Raw genomic sequence first — 21,472 nt, forward strand, 5'->3', positions numbered from 1 at the left:
CCGTGGTGCGCTCAAAAGAAGCACGTCGCGAGCGGACGGCTTCTGCTCCCGTGGCGCGGTGAGTCGTCCTGTCCTCGTCCTTTCTCATCACCTGTCTAAAATTTGTTAATCGAGAATCATTACTTCCTACGGAGGAACATTTGATCTCAACCATTTCGATTTTTTTTTTATCTGTCACAGTGTCACGCATAGAAGAAACTTCGATTCTGACTCTCCGGCCTTCCCCATGGAAATTGCCGGCGCAAACCTCACAGAAGTCGTGCGCTCGCTGAGGCTGCTCAAGATCGAGGGGTACAGCATGATCCATGACATGAGCAGTGACGATTACTTCAAATACAAGTGGATTTTCGACGGGTACGAGTGGGAAATCCGTGTATATCCAAGCGTCCTGAATTCCACGGGTTTGGACTGGTTCGTTGGAGTGCGTCTTATCTTTCTTAGTGAACCCCGGGGGCGCGCCGTGAGGACTACTCTACGCTGTGGCTTGGTTGGTCCGAGGCGAGTGCTATGCAATGAACGTCATGATACAATAATATTCAGGAAGCCCCAAGATAGCTCAGCAAAAATTGCGCTAACCGGAGAGGGCTATATCGATGATGACGATGATTCTTTTAGTGTGCAATGCATCATTGAGGTTTTCAAGGAACTACCGGATATCCCAGCAGCCTCGTTCAAAGAACTGCATCTACCGTCGTCTAACTTGCATCAGCATTTCGCTCAACTCCTCCAGAGCCCTGAACGTTAGCATTAGGCGGCGATCCCCCCCCCCCTTCCTTTTGGAAACTGACTTGTATTTTCGTTATCTCCATGGTAATGAAAATTCGATCCCACGTGGGTCGTTTGGAAAAAAAAAACTCCTCCAGAGCGAGACGGGAGCAGACGTCACGTTTCTCGTGGACGGTGAGTCTTTTGCTGCGCACAAGCTCATACTCGCCGCAAGGTCTCCTGTGTTTATGGCCGAGTTCTTTGGAGACATGAACGAGAAGTGCTCGCCAAGTGTGGAGATTCAGGACATGGAGGCTGCGGTATTCAGGGCGTTACTGCATTTCATCTACACCGACACTGTGCCAGAATTCGAACAGCAGGAGGACGCGGCGGATGAGAAGGCCATCTACGCTGACACGGAGTTCGGGATTAAGGGGATTAGTTTGGGGATGGTAGATGGCTATATACAAGCGGAAAAGGAAAGAAAGGATAGAAAGGATATTATAAGGTTGGGTTGTTTTAGAGAGAAGGAGGCGGCGGTGACGGTGATGGCTCAGCATCTACTTGCTGCTGCTGACAGGTATGGACTGGACAGGCTCAAGCTCATTTGTGTCGGTGAGCTCTCTGGTGGCATCGATGTGTTTACAGCAGCCACAACTTTAGCTTTAGCCGAGCAGCATAACTGCCCAGAGCTCAAGGAGAGGTGTGTTCAGTTTATTATTAGAACTTCTGCCACTCTGGATATGGTGTTGCGAACCGAGGAGTATAAGCACCTAGAGGCAAGCTGCCCTCTGGTCGTGATTGAACTTTTCAAGGCTGCGCGTGAGAGAAGAAGTTGAAGTGTATCTTAGTGATTTGGGACCAAGAGTTGATGTTGCATGGTATTGTATTGTATCTGTTTGAGCTTGCCAGAAATGACCTTTTCAAGGTTGCACGTGGGAGAAGAAGTTGAAACATATCTTGGTGCTTCGGGGCCAACAGCTGATTGTGCATGGTATTGTATCTGTTTGAGCATGCTATATGCCTGTCTTTCAATAAAATTTAGGAGTACTTCTATGTACATCTGTATATTTTGTGGGCAACTACTTTGCTTGTATTTCCATTTCACTTTGATATGTAATTTTGTGCTAAATGGTTTGTTGTGAATTTGTGCTCGCCGATGGCAAGCATTGACAATCCGATAGATGAGTGTGCGCAGACAAGATTATCTGAGCTACAACCATATAATAGTGGTTGTTCTTCAGTCTGTGTATGCTGGGGTTTCTCACCTTATCATCACATTTGGGAATAACAAAAGAAAATTCGATCTAACAATGTCCCTTAAAAAAACAAATGCCTTGTATTGATGTAATTATGTTATGTGCCAGGTATCGATTATATAGGCCAAGAGCCAACACCTGAACGTTTTGGTGTTTGTTTTGTATGTTTTCCACAACATCCTGATTCATGGGTGTTGATTTTATTTGCAGATTGCTCTGCAACAATATATTACTTGTCGGAATGAAACCGAGTTCATATATTTCTGTGTAGATTGAAGGGATCTAGCAATTCTGGATGGTGCATTTCCTTCTATGTTCCTCTGAGCCTGTGCAGGTTGGTATTTTCGTGATCAGGTCCATGTGGATGTGGGCAAGGCCTACAGATTTCTTGAAAGTCAAAGAAATTCAGGAACATAACTTATGCTACGGAAAACAGAGGTACTTTTGTTGGTTGCACACACACAGGTTACAACATTATTCTTTTTTCGAAAAACAATATTATTCTTAAGAAATCACGGTCGTCATGCATTGGAAGAAGTTGTAAGTATTTAAGAATAGGCTTTTGCTTCAGTTTTTCCCCGGCCCCTTCCATAACCCTAACCATGTTCACAGAGTAGTTCAGAATGCATAGAAGAACAACAGCATAAGCTACTACAGGCCAACGGCCAAGAATGGGAAACAAAATAGCATAAGCTACTAAAAGCTGTAGCGACTATCCACTCAAGGCGGCTCCCAGTGATCCTTAGTAGTTCTCCTCTTATTTGCTCCATCTTCAAGATCAACCGGTCCAGAGCCTCCAACCGTGCATCCATGTAGAGAACCCTCCATGTTGAATATGATCCGAAATCTATTTACATATTGTACTATGGATGGAGTTCTAAAGGATTACGGCGTGCCAACCGTGCCAACCGTACTAGACGTAGCACATCTACAACTCTATTTGAAAGAGCAAAGTCTATACTCTGTGTTTTGTGTGTTTGATAACAACACTTGAATGAATCTCACCGTGTACAAAGATTGTCTTTGTGGTGTATCCACACAATTGTGGATATCCAACGTGAATCCTTCGACTAAATGTTTATTGGTCATAGCTATTTGGCTGACAAGATTTTATTTGTTCACAACTTCTTGTTACAAATAATCCAATTATGGACTACTTGATAACAGTTGTGGCTATTAGATAACCAAAAGTGTACTCTTTTATAGGTTTTAATCAACTGGAAATGACATCTTCTACTTTATCTCCCAGTATTGATCCTATACCAACTGCGGTCTTCTTATATCCGCTATGATTTCATATATCATCTTCCTTCCTTCAGGGTTTATTTTGCAAGAAAACTACTAGCTGACACTATGAATATAGTATCCTAAGTGATTTCCCATGCATTCCCTCTTCAATAATGACTATGGTTCTTCTTCTACTTTTCCATAATCCCCATATTTCTCACCTTCATGCTTCTTTCGTACTAAAGTACGCCTTTGTTGAGGTGAAGCATGAGTTTTGATTGGTACTTCCTTCAGAGTATTATGGTTACTTCCCACAATCTTGCTTCCTTTTTTGATGAACCTTCCTCTTATCTTCAAAATCTTCAGAATTTGTCACATTCTCACATGAATACCATTACCCTCTAGATCTATAACATCAAGTAAGAACTTGATATTGCAACATGCACTTGCATATCAAAGTTAAACTCTAGTCAAACAATAAAAATCCAATAAAATCCAAGAAGATTCAGCTCTGTGCTTATAATACACACCATCTTAAGCCTAAATATAATAGTTGAGTAAGACATCTCTAAACATCAGGCTGAGATTTGTAGTATATAACACCACATAGTGCAGGTTTATATCGTGATATTTAGCACGTATATATGGCATACTAATAGTTGTCTCAACATTTACCCTAATTGCACAATTGCAATAAGATAAACTTGAAATAGAGTGATCTTGGAATGTTTATGTTTGACCTAATTTCCTTTGGAAGTACTAACTTAGCTTCCATTTTGTTGAGGACTACTTCACATGATATCTATGGGTTCTAACATGGCTATTCTAAACACATAACTATTAGGATATAGCTCCTATGCTTTCAAGTGTTTCTACCATGTGACTATGGTCCTAATGTACTTGACACAGTTCCCATCGTTTTGGAACATAATTCTTGCACTATTGGTGAATACCTGACTTCTTATTGTAGTCTACCTAAGTATCTATGATATTCTAATCCATCACCTAATGACTCTTAAGTGAATCATATATGATTAGCAACTCTACCATGTAAATATACATATTTTATTCCTATCTCTCTTCCTTACCTCCCATGATTGACTCATCATGGTCTATACTACCTCATATAACTTATTTTTATTACTTACTATCAATTGTTTCATAAGCTTGGATAAATTTTTACTTACCCATTACTTCTTTTGGTATACATTTTCTAGTAGGATATCTTCCTGATATACATATCTTCATTACTTGATATTACTCCTAATTGCAAGTCTGGATAACTCTTACTTAACCATAACATGTGTTGGTACACATCTTCCAATAGGATATCTTCCTTATGGTTGTATCCTCTTTTTGGACTACCATGTATTGTATACCAATTGTGATCTACTCATCTATGGTTTTAAGGACTTAATGGTGTGCTACATGTTTGGGATTAACTAACTAATTTCACTTAGGAAAGATAGGTAAGAAAGATTGACTCAAGTGTGTCAGGATTATTCTCAAGTGAATATCCATCTCAAGTCATAAGAAGTATTGGTTTAGCTAAGACAACTTCCTATAGATACTACCAAAAATTAACCTATAGATCTCCTTTAAAGGATTTTAATCCTAGGGTCAAAACATTTGCTCTGATACCAACTGTGGTGACCCGACATACTACACCATGCAGTGGTATGCCGGGTCACCACATTCTACACCATAGGCATCCGGAGTGTGGTAGATGTCATAGAACGGTATCAAGAATCTAATCAAAGTATTAAACCGCTATCTCCATGCGACTGGGGTGCACACAGGCCGGCGGTATATATGTTGTTCTATCGCCTTTGTACGTACTTAGCCAAGCGGTTGGCGATTCTGCTCAAATCTTTTTGTTTATATAGCTAGGCGACCGTCAATTTGCTTGTATATACGTACCTAGCCTGTTGAACGATGTCGCTAGCACTTCATATTCAGTGTGCACCAATCAGATGGATAGGAAGATCAATGGCTAGCACGTGCGCATTGTTTGCTTGAGTTAGCTTACGGAAATGCATTATTTCAATCAAGGAGCAAATTGACAATACTGGGTTGATTGAGTGAGATGTCAGAATTACGTCCTCCCATCAGACATAGCCATGTAACATACCATAGAAACATGGGAGAGTAATTTTACTACACTAGGTTGAAGAGCAAGGATAACACATAGATTTATTAAAACATATAAAAAATACCTCATTTTAAAATAGGGATTTCTAGTTTCGTGCCCCTGGTTCGTTAGTTGTACTCAGTTTTCCCCAGCCTCTTAACTTTTCCTCAGTTTTCCCCTCCCTCTAGTTTGAAACCCCTTTCAGAGGCTCGGACGGGAGGGTTGCCGTCTGTTCAGAGGCCTTCCGTTACCGGTGACGGCTAGGGAGCCGCGGTGGTTTTGACTTGACCGTTGCTTTCGAAATGTGTTGACTATTGACTGGAAGAGCTGACCCAAAGCTTTCCCTCCGTCCGAGACTGGAGGAGCTCACACACCGCCCCTCCGCCGCCACGCCATCCTGCCCACCTACCTTATGGCGTCGTCCGCCGCCGAGCCGGCCCCGCCCCCACCACCACCCTCGGGCTCCGCCTCCACCAGATCTGGATCTACCCCTGTCCTCTTTGTAATTCCGTCTGGTGTGCAGACTATTCCCGCCAGCCGTGGAGAAGATTGGGAATCGGAGGGATCTAACGCATGGATTCCATCTGGGTAAGCATCGTCTGCCTATCCCATGTGAATTAACAAGTAGGCAGTTTTTGAGCGCCAATCGTTGTTGCTCAACTAATCGCGTTGCTTTTCGAATAGGATGGATCCAGCGCTGGCTTTTCGGCTGGTGGTTAGGCTGGATTCTAGCTTTACGCGTGATTCTAAACGCCGTAAGACCGGGTTTAACTTCCCTGCGGTGGTTGAAACCACCATCTCGTTAACGGATTTCAAAGCTAACATCTACGATAACTACACCTGGAGCTCTCTCGATGCAGTTCATTTCGAATATTTCAACAGCTCGGAGGGAAGATTTGTTCCACTAATTTCCGAAGACGATCTGGGATTTCTTTTTGCTTTGAATGCTTCTTGCCGGTTCGGTAAAATTCGTATCCATGTGGACAGGGGCCAGGCATCATCTGGTGCTGGGGCATCATCAGGTGGTCGGGCATCATGTCTCTCTACTGCTGCTGCCTCTGCTAATAGTGTGCGCCGTGGCGCTCCTTGTAGGTCCACAAGCAGCACCATCTGTCCCCAGTGCTAGTGGTAGCCAGATCGTTCGTACGGTCGATGTGGAGGACGATGCAGACATTGAGGATCAGCCTCCTCAAGATGATGAGGATGAGTTGATGTTTCCTGAATTGGTAGATCGATGCGAGAAGCGTGCAATGGAGGATCAATACATGGAAGATATGGCTTTTGGTGCCAGATTTGATGACACTGATGATGAAGAGAAGAATGAGAATGATGACAGCCTCGTTTTAGCCGATTACGAAGGTGAAGACTTGCCAACAATTGAGTGGAACAGGGAGAAACCCCAGCTTGTAGAAGGCACCGTGTTTCAAACGATGATGGACTGCCGTAATGCAATTACTACATATCACATTCTCACTAAGAATAATTTTGAGGTTATTAAAAGTGAGCCAGGTAGGTTCACAATTAAATGCCCATACCTAAGGTGTAAGTTTAGGCTGCATGCATCCACAATGCGCGTAGCAGCTTGGTTCGTGTACTACGCCAACCAGTTGTGTATTTAGATCACGGTGTAAAATTTGTTATCTATTACTGACATCCCTTATCATTATGTTTCAGATAAAGAAGAATAAGGAGATCCATAGGTGTCCACCTCTAGGGGGAGAGCCAGAGCTGAAAACAAAGCTAGCGAAGACTAGGTGGTTGGCAGATGTAATCCTAGATTGGCTGAGAGAAAATCCTTCACTTGGTCCAACAAAGACTCGTAAAAAAGGTGGTTGAGAAGTATAAAATGGAAGTACCTTACATGAGGATGTTCTATGCAAAGGAAATGGCTCTTGACAAGATCAATGGTCCATGGAATGAAAGCTTTCGTTGCTTTACACTTTCAAAGCTGAAGTGGAGATGGCTAGTCCAGCAAGTGTTGTAGCGATAGACAAGCATACAGCTCCCTACAAATTGAAAAGCGGGAAGGTAATGCACAAGGAATGTTTTAGAAGGGCTTTTGTTTGTTTCAAAGCGTGCCGGAAAGGCTTTTGGATCGGTTGAAGGCCTTATTTGGCCGTGGATGCATCAGCTCTTCATAGCAGGTTTAAAGGACAGCTAGTTGCTCGCTACCGTAGCTTGATGGACATAATTGGATGTTCCCCGTTGCTTATGGGGTTTTGGAGGTTGAGTCACAGGAAAGTTGGACTTGGTTTCTGCAGAATTTGCGCGACCTTATAGGCCATCCACCAGGACTTGTTATCCACACGTACGCTTGCAAAGGTTCGGAGATCGCGGTAGAAGCGAGATTCCCCGGAGTGGAGCATAGGGAATGTATGCGACACTTGGTACAGAATTTTACAAAGAAATTCAAGGGTAAAGTTTTTACCGACAACCTATGGCCAGCTTCATACACATGCAGCTCTAGGAAGCATCTGTTTCATTTGGATGTGTTGTATAAACAAAAACCTGGGGTGAAGGAGTACTTGGATGAACATCATGGTAGGGTGTGGTCAAGAAGCCAATTCAATGAAATTTGCAAGGTAGACTATGTAACAAGTAACCTTGCGGAGAGTTTCAATTCAAGGGTCAAGTCATTGAAACGGCTTATGCTGTGGCAAATATTTGATAAGATTAGGCAGATGATCATGATAAAGATCGATCTGCGTCAAAGAATTGCATCCACAAATTATGTTGGCCATCTCATGCTCCCATCTTTGATTAAGTCTTTGCATGCCAGGGCAAAACAATTGAGGATGCAAAGGCGTCGAAAAGGAATGGAGGCTGAGGTAACCTACACCGACAAAGAAAACAGCAAGTGAAGGTATCCAAAGGAGTTTGGTTGATAGGACATGCCATTGTAGGGGATGGCAGATCCGTGGGATACCCCGCATACACGCATTGTTTTTCATGAGTGTTATAGGGGGTGAAGATGGTGAAGTTGATCAGCATGTGTCGAGTATTTCTCCGTTGCCAAATTTAGGGCTGCATATGCTATGAATGTTCCTACCTTGTTGGGAAAAGACCAATGGATGAAAGTCGATCCAGGCTTCAAACCGTACTCTCCAAGATTGACTAGACCGGCAGGTAGGCCGAGGAAGAATAGGATCGAGCTAGTGCAGAGGGTGGTGCACCGATTCGAAAACGTAAGTGCAAACGTTGTGGAATCCCTGGACACATTGCTAGGCTTTGTAAAAATGGAGTTGACCCAGCTTTTGGAATGGAAGATCAGGTGGGAGCAGAAAATGGAGAGGAGAATGAAGCAGCAATTCAACTTGAGATTGAAGCAGCAGTTCAACATGAGGTGATTGAAGCAGCAAATGCAGAGGAGATTGAAGCAAGCAGCTCAACATGAGGAGATTGAAGCAAGCAAATGCAGAGGAGATTGAAGCAGCAGTTCAACATGAGGAGATTGAACCGATGGATCGAGAGCGGGGGGAACAGATGGATGTAGAGCTGCTTGAACCATTGGATGGAGAGCCGAGGGAACAGATGGATATAGAATGGCTTCAACCGATGAGTCTAGAGGAGAGGGAACAAGATAGTCGAGAATGCCACGAAAGTGGTAAGGCCATGATACAAGCTAACTTCGAAGAGTACATGGCAGAAGAAAAAGCACAAGCTTTGCAGAAGAAGAAGAACAAGAAAGAGGGCAAAAGGAAGGTAGACACCGGTAATATCCCCGTTAGGGTTACCCGGAGTAAGGTGGTGGCCCCGGCGAGTCACACCAGGAGCAAGAGAAAGATTTTATTCTGAACAACTAATTTGAATTTGTCCGAACAATTTGTATTGGGGTTCCCTTTGTATTGGCGATCCCTTTGTGTTGAACAATTTGTATTGGGGATGCCTTTTCGTTGAACAATTTGAATTTGTATGAACAATTTGTATTGTGGTTCCCTTTGTATTGGGGATCCCTTTGTGTTCAACAATTTGAATTTGTATGAACAATTTGTATGCCACATTTAAGCCACATTTATCATTTTAGGGTTTTAGGGTTTTAGTGTTTTAGGGTTCAATTCAAAATAATTCAAAACATGGTGGAACCTTCCCATGGAGCCTTGTTATGTTACCTACAACCTAGAGAAATAATAATGGAAAAGGAAATATAGAGATATGAAGTTTTTATGCCAAAAGCTTCAAAACCACTTCCTAGTCCATGAGCTACTAGATATGAAGATGCAGGGCTTTCTCGCTCAATACACCTCCCAAATACCCACTATGCTTACAAACTTTGTCCAAATGAGTCCAAATTCGTCACACTTGTGTATCTTTGAGTTGCAAACAATATCTAGTCGGCCAAAATGTAATATATTGTTCAAATAACACAATTTTACAATTTTTATGCCAAAAGCTTCAATTTCCCTTAGTCCGTTTATTATTTGGGTGCCCCTGTTTTACTTAGTGTTACTCAGCTTTCCTCCTCCGGGCCCACTTGTTTTACTCAACCATACTCGCTTTGCCCTTCCGATAAACATTTCCTCACTTTTCTCCCTCTTAGTTCTACTCAGCTTTTCCTAACTTGTACTCACCGGCCGATATCCGATTGGTCGAGATGTATGTCACACGGATCTTGGTTAGTTGAAAGCTCAACGAACGCTTGCACCGTTCGATCATTTATGATCGGACGGCCTGTATCTCTCTCTCTACCATGATGGACGCATACGGAGACAAGAGCAGAGCACATACCTACCAACCCTGGCAGTTGCATATTCCAGTCGCATCCTCCTCTCTCGTATTTCCTCTCTTACTACGGCGGTCGCGGCGGCGCGGATCTAACCGTGCGTGCGGCGGCGTGCGGCGGCGCGGATCTAACCGTGCGTGCGGCGGCGTGCGGCCGCGCGGATCTAACCGTGCGTGCGGCGGCGTGCGGCCGTGCGGATCTAACCGTGCGTGCGCCGTGGATCTAAGAGTGCCGGTGAGGATCTAACCGTCAGAAATAGTTGAAATGTCTCTATCTGTCTCTCTCTGTCTCCAACCGGTGAGGATTCTATTCTCAGATCTGTTGAATGATGAAGAACACCAAGACGGCGGCCGTGCCGACAGTGGTCATCGATGCCACGAACATTGAAGCCATCGCCTACAACATCGCTTCGACGCGCGCAGACCCAGCCTTCAATGTCGGAGCCTCGTTGATGTCTCACTTCCGGTGCCGAGAGTGCGAATCGATGCCAAGACGATTGAAGCCATCGTCTACAACCGCGCTGCAAAGCCGCCGATCCAGCCCTCCGCAGATCCGTCGCTGATGAAGTACACCAAGACAGCGGCGGTTCCGACACCGGTCATCGATGCCACGAACATTGAAGCCATCGCCGATAACATCGCTTCAACGTTTGATGGCGCAGATGACCGTGTTCGACGCCGCAAATTGGGATAAATTATGATAAATTTGTATTTTTCAATTTCCAAATGGGATAAAATTGTTCGAACTACTACCTCCGTCTCAAAAAAAGCTTCTCCACGTTCTTGATGTGTCCATGTACATCCATATGTACGATTTGAATTCTATCCCAACTTGATTGGGAAGATATTGATATGTATTTTATCCGGAGGCTGGTACATGCTTTCACTTTTGGGATCCCTTCACTTTTATAAAATGTTCATGTATTCTAAAATTATCGTGCACATTACTTAGCACAAGTAGGAAATTGTACACCAAAATACAGTGCTTAGAGCCACAACAAAATACAGTAGTTAGAGCCATTTACTGAATAACAATTCTATACTAAATCGTCTACCAGAACCACATAACTGCTAGGACACGGATGACACCTAATAAAACTGCACAAATGAATCTACTTTTCTCCTCTCCCATCACTTTAAGTTCATGTTCTAGATTTTCTACCACTTGATCAAATACGGCAAGATCTGTCTCAACTCTCAACTTCTCCTTGCGAATATGCTCTGAATTCTTCTTTTCTTCCTCCACAATACGCTTCAGCTCGAATATCATCAGGTTTTTACGGGCCAATTCATCACCTAAATTGGCCACCTTCTCCTCCAAATCCATCCTCTCGGCTACACCACCGGGTTGATTCATCTTGGTATGCAATGTACCATGGATCATCGGCTTGCCTGGCTAACTGTAACAATAATGGAAAAAAGAACAACTGAAATCACCCCAACAGGCCATGGCGGAACTTCAAATTCAACGGTAGTACAGAGAGCTGAAGCTAGATACCTGCACTTCCGACGAGGTAGGAGAAGTAGAACGTGGCCACGACATGATCGAATCCCCACCCTCGCCGGTGTACCCGCTACGACCAGACATTGAGGACTATTTCGTACCTGCAAACTCCAATAAATTACGGGAACCGAATCGATTAGGGGGCAGGGGAGGCAGAAGCGGAGGTCTTACCAAGCTATACCAATTGGTGCGCGGAACAAATCCCGGTCGTCGTGGGCGGCGGATCTGCTTGCGGCGGACTTTCCTGCGGTGGGTACAATGCGTGCGGACGAAACAAGTGCTGGACCCGTGGTTGACGTGCAGCGCCGCAGTTCGTCCGACGCCGCCGGGGGACAGAGTCGGCGGCGCGACGAGGCGCCGGCGATGGCTGCTCCGTCCGACGGTGGGGAACGAGCTGCCAGCGGTTCTCCGGTCTAGCTTAAGAATAATTAATTAGCGAACTTGTTGCTTCTCTCTATGATATTCTCTAAAGACATATATCAGAGCGGCAATATGTGAGTTTTCCTGAAAAATAGACGACCCACTGGTCATTGGCTGCGCAGGCCCCACAGAGCGGCAATATATGATTTTTTCTCTCTAAATAAGTAGACGATCCCACTGGTCATTGGCTGCGGCAGCCACACAGAGCGACAATATGTGTCTTTTCCTGAAAAATAGACGACCCCACTGGTCATTGGCTGCGGAGGCCCCACGGAGCGGCAATATATGATTTTCTCTAAATAAATAGACGATCCCACTCGGTCATTGGCTGCGGCAGCCCCACAGAGCGGCAATATATGTCTTTTCCTGAAAAATAGACGACCCCACTGGTCATTGGCTGCGGAGGCCCCACAGAGCGGCAATATATGAGTTTCTCTAAATAAATAGACGACCCCACTGGTCATTGGCTGCGGCAGCCCCACAGAGCGGCAATATATGTCTTTTGCTGAAAAATAGACGACCCCACTGGTCATTGGCTGCGGCAGCCCTATAGAGCGGCCCCATTTGTCATTGGCAGCACCGCGTATAAAATCATGAAATAAAACGGCCCACACGTCAGCGATAGATGGATGGCTGCTCCGACGTGTCTCCTGACCCTACCCGTCAGCACGAGACGGTCAGGGAGGAGCTGCCCCTGTGCGGCCCCACCCGGTCAGACTAACGGTCAAGGCCTCTGACCCGACGGCTACCGGCCGTTCCAGCACTTGTGCGTGTTTTAAACTAGAGGAGGGGAAAACTGAGGAAAAACTAAGGGACTGGGGAAAACTGAGTACAACTAACGAACCAGAGGCACGAAAATAGAAATCCCTTTAAAATAACTGGTATAAAAGCATTATTTCACTGCTCTATATTTATAAGACCGTATGTAAATATGTCAATGTGAACATGGAAAAGAAAATAATACCGATAAATCTTTTCAAAATAAAGTGCTCTAAAATGTCACTTTGGAAAGTGATGACTGCTCGGTTACGCAGGCATGGAAATTGGAACCAACGACATAGAGAGAGATCAATCGGTGCAGAATACGAACAGGCAACGACCACACCTGGCCTATCAATTGCAGCGCTACACAGATTCACGACTAATTAATCGCCGTTGCGAGCGGTGATTGTTGGCATTCTGCATTGATTCATCTTCTAGCGGTAGCCGTTTCACATTCCAGGCGCCTAGTATAAAGTGTATCCGTAGACCACCACAAAGCAAACGCCAGCCGTTCGCTCGTGGCTAACGTGGCCAGCGTCCCATCTTCCCACAGTTTCCACTACGTACCAGCCTTCTCGCCATGGCGAATGCCAGCACAAACCTCACCAGTGCCGCGCGCGAGGTGCAGGTGCTCAAGATCGACGGCTACAACGCGTGCAAGTCCATGTGCACTGCGAAGAAGGGCTACAGGGACGACGGTTTCATCGAATCCAGATGGAACGTCGGTGGGCACGAATGGGAGGTACGCATGTATCCTGCGACGGTGATATTCGGGGCCGGCTACGGCGAGCCTCTGTTCCGCAAGTCTTCCAAGCCATTATCTGTTCGTGAAAAAATTGACTGGGGCTACGACGCAAGGTGGCTTGCGCTGAAGCTCGTCATCGTCGGCAAACCCGGGGTGAGGGCAGCTCTGGGCTGCCGGCTGGTGGACCCGAGAGGCCTACTCGAACCATCTGAAGAGAAGAGCGTGTCAACGTACTTCGGGAGCTGCAATTCTTGCACGGAAGCAATCCTGCTCATCGAAACACGAGATCTGGCAGCGTCGGGTTATCTCAGGGGCGATTCGTTGTCTGTGGAATGCAGCGTCACGGTTCTGAGGGAGTTGCCGGTACCGACTATTCCATTCCCAGCTAAAGAAGCGATCGTTCCACCATCCACCAACCTGCACCTGCACTTCGGTGAGCTCCTGCAGAGCGGGACCGGAGCGGATGTCACGTTTATCGTGTCTGGCGAATCTTTTGCGGCGCACAAGCTCATACTCTCTGCAAGGTCTCCTGTCTTCATGGTGGAATTCTTTGGAGATATGAAGGAGAAGACCTCGCAGAGCGTGGAGATCGAGGACATGGAGGCGACCGTGTTCAAGACTCTGCTTCATTTCATCTACACAGACACGGTCCCTGAACTGGAAAAGGAGCAGGAGGAGTCAACTGTGATGTCTCAGCATCTCCTTGCTGCCGCTGACAGGTACGGCCTCGACAGGCTCAAGCTGATCTGCGAGGCCAAGCTCTCTCGTGTCGTCGCCGTCGACACGGCAGCGACAACTCTGGCGTTAGCTGAGCAGCACAATTGTTTGCAGCTCAAGGGTAAGTGTGTTGAGTTCATCCTCAGCAGTCCGGCGATTCTAGATGCTGTTCTTTTGACGGAGGGGTATAAACACCTGGCGGCAAGCTGCCCTCTAGTGCTGGCCGATCTTCTCAAGTCCGCACATGGGAGAAAGTGTTGAGGCGTAGTTGGTAGCAGAGTTCCAAGATTTGAGGATGATTTTAGTTTCTATATTTCTGCTCGATATTCTCTAGCTAGTAGAAACGTGTGTCCTTCTCTAAAAAGAGATGGCCATGGCCATCTATATGTGCTAGCTAGTAGTATGAGCTTATCATTTTCCTTTCAACCTCTATGACAGGTGTAGGCTTTGTTCCGTTATTGAAATCAGAGATTTAATCCCTTCAACCAAAAGATAAGGTGCTACGAGCAACATAGAGGATACTGTCAAAAGGTTATTATAAATGTCTTTGTGGAGAGGTTGGAAATATATTCTATCTTGGTACGCAAATTGGAAGAGTAGGTTGCTTCAGAGTTTGCACACATTATTTGCTCTGCGGCATCCACACATCACTGACACGATGTACAGTTTAGTTCCAAACACCTTGCCATCAAATTTTGGGAAAAGCATGTGAAGAATGAAAGCCCAGACCTATCTAGCAAGGGGATGAAAAAGCTGAACTTAGTAGCTTATTTTTTTTTACATTTCCTTAATTGAAATTGGACTACAAGCTATGGAGCTGTCATGAACATATCTTGAAATAAATAGGAAGTGTGGAAATATTTCCCGTCTCATAACTCAAGCAACTGTAACTGAAGCTTGGTATATAGTCAATCCAACATCAAAAGTAAGTATGCTATTTGATTTTTGGTAGACAAAATTGCCAAAATTACATGGAGTGATGGTACTGTAATGCAATTTTTCTTAGACCAAATGTGAGGTCGTCCCGCATCCCGCCAGGGCACGTGCTGCTGCACCCCGTCCTCCATGTGTGCAGCAAGGAGCAGCTCCAGCCACTACATAGACAATCAATTGATTGTGAAGCTGAATTACCTGATGTGTTGCGTGGTGGTTTATGGAGGCTGCTTTGTGACCCATGGTTGGTACCATGCTATGATACAGCGAATCCAAAGACGCTGCTTGGTTGATTCACTGTTGATGCACGGCCTAACATCTGCGGCAGGGGCAGAGGGCGAGACAAAGCCTGCGGTTGCGGGCTGCCGCAACAACACCGTCGTTACCAACAATCTCCATTCATGCTGGAGCATCAAGCGCGTTTGAACCAGCCAAGACACATTCTGCCATGTCTCCAAAAAGTAAATTGGTTATGTGTTGCAATTTATCCGGGGGTGCACCAGGTGTTCGTTGAATTGCCTTCAGGGCATGATAGTCTAGATGCATAACATCTGCACCTTGTTGAGTTGTTGTGCTAGTGTCCTTTTATCTACGAAAATTACATACTTGGTTTAGATGATTCGTTGTTACTTGTATGTTTTTGGTGTTGTTATTTTCTTCTGAACCTTTTTTACGAGCAATGACAGATTGTTAAACTAGGGAGATACATAACCATGAAGATTTTTCGATTTATTGTGATATCCTTTTTTTACTAGTGGTATTATCAGATGTGGGCATACTGGTTTGAATTTCTCCCAAGCAGCAGCACTGATGTTAATTTGGTGTGTAAATATTTTCCTCTTGTGACTTCCTGTTGAGGTAATGTAGTTATTTTCTGTCAAGCATCCCGCATCTTTGATCGCCGGTGAACCATTCTTGCAGTGTGTCTGTCAGACCGCAAACTTTAATCGCCGTGAACCATTCTTGTAGTGTGTGACCGCAAAACTTTGATTTTTAGTGCTAAACTGTCAAAATTGTAATAATATTATATTAACCCATTTTAATAATGCAACTTATTGTCTATTGGATATGCTCAATCTCGGAATGTCTCGTGTAACTGATAAAATTGGTCAACTAGATGGGAAGTATTGGACATAACATACTTTAAACTTCTAGTGATTGCAGCAGGGCATTGACAATGTTGCACAGTGGCGGGCTTAGGACTGCCGCTCTGACGATACCGAGGACAATAACGGATATGACTAACTGCTAGGTGCATCTCGTTGCCTTCTCATCTGATAAAATGGCTTCAACTCACTTTAGTAGAGTTGCTAGTGACTTTAGTTAAGTTGACTACATTATAGTTTACTTTGTATCGAGTTGTTTTGCTTCCTCTATCCCTTTTAACTAAGTTGTCTTTATCAACATGCTTAAGTTGGTGACACCATCTAACTAAGTTGTTTTTATAACCTAACCAAGTTGTTCTACAAGCAATATCCTGAGTTTGCATAGTGATTTAATTAAGTTGCTTTTATCAGTATGCAAGTTGGTTCCACTATCTTACTAAGTTTTTTTGTAACCTAACCAATTTATTTTACAAGCAATGTCTTAAGTTGCATAATGATTTGATTAAGTTGCTTCTATCAACATGCTTGAGTTGGTTCCATCATCTAACTAAGTTGTTTTCACCAATAACCAAGTTGTTTTACAAGCAATGTCTTAAGTTGCATAATATTTTGATAAGTTGCTTCTATCAATATGCTTAAATTGTTTCCGTCATCATAAAATTTTATTTTTATCACCTAACCAAGTTATTTTACATTGAATGTCCTAAGTTGCATAGTAATTTGATTAAGTTGTTTTTATAACATGCATAAGTTGGTTCCGTCATTTAACTAAGTAGTTTTTATCATCTATCCAAGTTATTTTTCCAAGCAATGACCTAAGTTGCATAATGATTTGATAATGTTGCTTCTATCTATATGCCTAAGTTATTTCCATCATCTATACAAGTTGTGTTTATCACCTAACCAACTTATTTTACAAGTATTGTGCTGAGTTCAATAGTAATTTTATTAAGTTGTTTTTATCAACATGCTGAAGTTGGTTCCACCATCTAACTATGTTTTTTTGTCATCTATCTAAGTTATTTTCCAAGCAAAATGCACTAAGTTTGCATAGTGATGTAACTAAGTTGTTTTTATCAACATGCAAGTTTTTTCACACATGCACAAAGTATTTTCACACATGTTTTTATCAACATGCAACTAATTGTTTGGAGGATTTAGCAATCTAGAAACAAATCTTTACATTAAAATTTGAATCTATCTCTATCTCTCTTGAATCTTGAATCTTGATTTTTTTTTTTGTGTAGGTCATTTCAATACACTCGCTACTCTTCCGAATGTTATCTTGATATGCTACATAAGCAATGGTCAATCCATTTGTATCATGTCGATTGGGTATGTGTAGAGAACTTCATAATACTCTATGTTGTGTTCAGCTCATTAGAACAAAGCACTAGTAGAAAACAGGGCTTTTGTCCAGGCCTTTTGTCCCAGCCCATTCTGGGACCGGGACAAATGGCTTGGCCACGTCGCCCCGAAACCAGCTGGAGGGCACGACCCCTTTTGTCGCGATCTGTTACGACCCTTTTGTCGCGGACCGTACCACGACCCACTGAAAGGATCGTATGCCGCACCTAGAGGGGGGGGGTGAATAGGTGCTAACCAATTTTTAGTTCTTTTTCAATTTAGGCTTGACACAAAGGTAAATTCTCTAGATATGCAACTAAGTGAACTTACCTATATGACAAGGATATCAACTACGCAAGGTATAGCAACGCAATAGGAGATAGAGTGGAATAGAGGTAACCGAGAGTGGAGCACGCGATGACACGGAGATGATTCCCGTAGTTCCCTTCCTTTGCAAGAAGGTACGTCTACGTTTGGAGGAGTGTGGTTGCTACGCAAGCCAAACCAACAGCCACGAAGGCTTCACTCAGATCTCCTGTGAGCAACGCCACGAAGGCCTAGCCCACTTCCACTAAGGGATTTCCTCGAGGCGGAAACCGGGCCTTTACAAAGTTCTTGGGGCACACATCCACAACCAAATTGGAGGCTCCCAAATCTGTAACAACACAACAAATCAACAAGCATACATCAACAACAACAACTAGGGATCCAAAGAGGAACACTAGCAAGGGGGCCCTCAAGCATAAGAGGGGGAAATGAGAAACGCTTCGGTGAGGATGTAGATCGGGGTCTTCTCCTTCGATTCTCCAAAGCACAAGTGATTTGGGTGGTTGAGGGAGGAGATCCGATGGATTTGATGTTCTTGGTGGCTCAACAATGGTGTATGTTCTTTTTGGAGGGGGAATGAGCAACCCTAGCACTTTGGAGAAGAAGCCTTTAAAAAGCGGCTGTCGATGCAGTCGTTGGAGCCGTTGGAGAGGGGTGGCCGGTAGTACCGGCCAGATCGGGCCGGTACTACCGCTCCTAGGCGACGCGCACGGCCACTGGGAGGAGGCCACGTGGGCAGGTGGGCGCGGGCCGGGAGGGGAGGCCGGAGCCTCCGGCCGGGGTACCGGCCGAGGTACCGCCGGGGCTCCAACCTCCCTGGCACATGTACTGAGGCTCCAAGCCCCAACCGGTACCATGGGCGGTACCAAGGCCGGAGCCTCCGGCCGTGGCCAGGCCGGCGGTACCGCCTGTGCCTCCGGCTCCTTCTTCCCTTTACTTTTCTCTTCTTCTTCTTATTTCTTCCTTTCTTCTTTTCTTTCTTTTCTTTCTTTTCTCTTCCGAAATCTTGCACGCTCTTCACATCTTGGGCATCTAGAGAATGTAGTACCCTACAAATCTTATAAACCGAAATGTTCATGTATTATCATTGTCATCAACACCAAAACTACATATAAAATGAGATATGATCTTTCAATCTCCCCCTTTTTGGTTTCTTGATGACAATATAAGATTTGCAAATGAAATGAGTATATGAGCAATCAAATTATAAGACGATGTAATAAGCTCCCCCTAGACATGTGCATAGAATTATCATTTGAGTAAGAGGCACATAATCTAGGAACAAAATACTCAAGTAAATATGAATCACCAACAAGTGCAAAGATGCTTAGTAAGCAAATAAATTCATCACTTGTATAGAGAAGAGACAACCATATGTGAGTAAAGACAAGTGTTGAGTTTAGAGATCATACCACATGAAGTTCACTTAGTCTTTACCATAGATAGATAGATAGATAATGTCTCATACATAAATAGATAGCCCCTATGTCTCACACACATAGATAAGATACATAAAACATGATAAGTAGTTCTCAACAATAGATAACCATAAGTCACAAGCATAAGGAGTCAAAGAAAACGCAAGCTTGTGACTTCCCATGCAAATCCCGAACCTAATAGAACTCTTCTCCCCCTTTGACATCAAGATGCCAAAAAGGTTCAAGAGCGATGCTACCGTCCCTAGGCATCAAGGAAGTCCTCGGCAACATCGGAGTCGACATCATAGGAGGGACCATCCTCGCCATCAGACCACTGGCTATGAGCAGAAATCCACTGAGGCTTCGGAAGAATATTCTCTTCAGATCCCGGAGGAGACACTTCCACACCAAGCTTTGTCATGATGCTCTTCTGACGGCGTCGGGCTTTCTTCTCTGCCACATAGGCGTCATACATACGCTCCTGAATGTCGAGCTGGAGGCAGAAGGTCTTCTTTACCTTGATCTTGAGCTTGGTGTACCAAGAGGGCTCGAGCATGGGATCATATGCGGAGTGAGCCGGAGGTTCCCCAAGAGCCATATGAGCAATGAAACCATCAAACCGGCGAGCAGGAGCAGTGGAAGGATCTGCAGGACCTGCTGAAGGAGCTGCTGGGGCAGAAGGAGCTGCAGGGGCTGAGGTAGAAGCGAGGAGCTCATGATCTTTGATAAGAAGGTTCTTGCGTTTATGAATAGTGAGTGATGAAAATGGTTCCAGAATGGCACCCTCAAATTTCTGACGCCACACCTCAGAAATAAGCTTCATGATGAAAGGACCAAAGGCAGGAGACCTCTTCTCAACCATACGCAAGAAAATCTGGTTCCACGAGCAATCCATGACATCCATCTTCACACCCTTGCCCTTTCGGAGATGAGTTTGAAGCATCAAGTCAATGACAAAAGAGTGGATCTCATCAACATTACCCACTTTGACGGCAACGAGTCTCACGGTAGATGCGAAGCATAATATCATAGACGGGTTGGAGACCGGAAGTGAATCCAAGCTTGCATCGACCGGGCATATAGAGCGGCTCAAGAACATCTTTGGTGCTTGCATTAGAATGCCCGTGAAACCTCCAACCACTATCAGTGTCATCTTCACAATTTTCCGGAAGAGGATAGCCAAGAATCTGTCCAAAGGTGCTCCAAGTGGTAGTGAGTACCTCATCACGAGTCATCCAAGTGATGGAGCGAGCGTCATCCTCATGAAAATAGACTGTGGCAAATAACTGAGTCACAAGGTAAGGATCATAGTTGCATAGGAAAGTCATAATGGGAAGCAAACCAAACTCCTTGCAAATACCAAGAGCTTCATGAAAGTAGGCATCCTTCTTCAAATGGTCAATGTTGATATACCGTTGATCAACCACCTTCACCTTGTTGGGAGGATAGACTTCATTGAATATGCGTTCTTGAACCTCGGTGTAGAAGTGGCGGTTGCGAGTGCGAGAAGACCGAGGCCCCAAATAGGGATTAGCGGTGCGAATAGCCATGTATGCATGAAGGCGGACGCCACCATAAGACTTAATATCCGGTTTCCCTTTCTTTTTATTTGCCAAAGAAGCACCACCAGCAGTAGTGGCACGGGGTAATACTTCATCTTGTTCAACAAACTCATCCTCAAGAATTGGAACCCCTCGCCTTTTCCGTGATTTCGCCGAACCGGAACCACTAGCACCTGTGAAATAGACGAACAGAGCCGAGGGACTGATGTCTACGGGAGCTTCTATTCTTGTAGACAGTGTTGGGCCTCCAAGAGCAGAGGTTTGTAGAACAGCAGCAAGTTTCCCTTAAGTGGATTACCCAAGGTTTATCGATCTCAGGGAGGAAGAGGTCAAAGATATCCCTCTCATGCAACCCTGCAACCACAAAGCAAGAAGTCTCTTGTGTCCCCAACACACCTAATAGGTGCACTAGTTTGGCGAAGAGATAGTGAAATACAGGTGGTATGAATAAGTAGTAGCAACGGCACCAGAAAAGTGCTCTGCCCAGGACGAGTAAACAAGCAGTAGTAACACGAGCAGTAGTAACGCAAGTAAAACAGTAAACAAGCAGCGATAGCGATATTTAGGAACAAGGCCTAGGGATTAGACTT

At 44.6% G+C, this 21,472-nt stretch overlaps 3 protein-coding genes across 3 annotated transcripts; all 3 read left to right on the plus strand.

Annotated features, from left to right (window-relative positions):
- Positions 1-745, plus strand: LOC124663743. The gene is made up of 2 exons (XM_047201417.1): positions 1-58; positions 181-745. The coding sequence occupies exon 2, from the start codon at positions 227-229 to the stop codon at positions 743-745; it is 519 nt and encodes a 172-aa protein (XP_047057373.1). The 5' UTR covers positions 1-58; positions 181-226.
- Positions 746-858: 113 nt separating this feature from the next.
- LOC124700346 (BTB/POZ and MATH domain-containing protein 1-like) lies at positions 859-1,592 on the plus strand. The gene has a single exon (XM_047232492.1). The coding sequence runs from the start codon at positions 954-956 to the stop codon at positions 1,542-1,544; it is 591 nt and encodes a 196-aa protein (XP_047088448.1). The 5' UTR covers positions 859-953; the 3' UTR covers positions 1,545-1,592.
- An 11,715-nt stretch (positions 1,593-13,307) lies between these two features.
- Positions 13,308-14,450, plus strand: LOC124700334 (BTB/POZ and MATH domain-containing protein 1-like). Its single transcript, XM_047232484.1, has 2 exons — positions 13,308-13,522; positions 13,586-14,450. Exons 1-2 carry the CDS (start codon positions 13,308-13,310, stop codon positions 14,448-14,450), a joined length of 1,080 nt encoding a protein of 359 aa, XP_047088440.1.
- Positions 14,451-21,472: the final 7,022 nt, after the last annotated feature.

The sequence above is a fragment of the Lolium rigidum genome, chromosome 1 (genome assembly GCF_022539505.1).
Source record: "Lolium rigidum isolate FL_2022 chromosome 1, APGP_CSIRO_Lrig_0.1, whole genome shotgun sequence".
Lineage (NCBI taxonomy): Eukaryota > Viridiplantae > Streptophyta > Magnoliopsida > Poales > Poaceae > Lolium > Lolium rigidum.

Coding starts and splice junctions, on each gene's coding strand:
- LOC124663743 (XM_047201417.1), top strand. CDS start 227: ATGGAAATTGCCGGCGCAAACCTCACAGAAGTCGTGCGCTCGCTGAGG.
- LOC124700346 (XM_047232492.1), top strand. CDS start 954: ATGGCCGAGTTCTTTGGAGACATGAACGAGAAGTGCTCGCCAAGTGTG.
- LOC124700334 (XM_047232484.1), top strand. CDS start 13,308: ATGGCGAATGCCAGCACAAACCTCACCAGTGCCGCGCGCGAGGTGCAG. Junction 13,523..13,585: donor GCCGGCTACGGCGAGCCTCT/GTTCCGCAAGTC, acceptor CTACGACGCAAG/GTGGCTTGCGCTGAAGCTCG.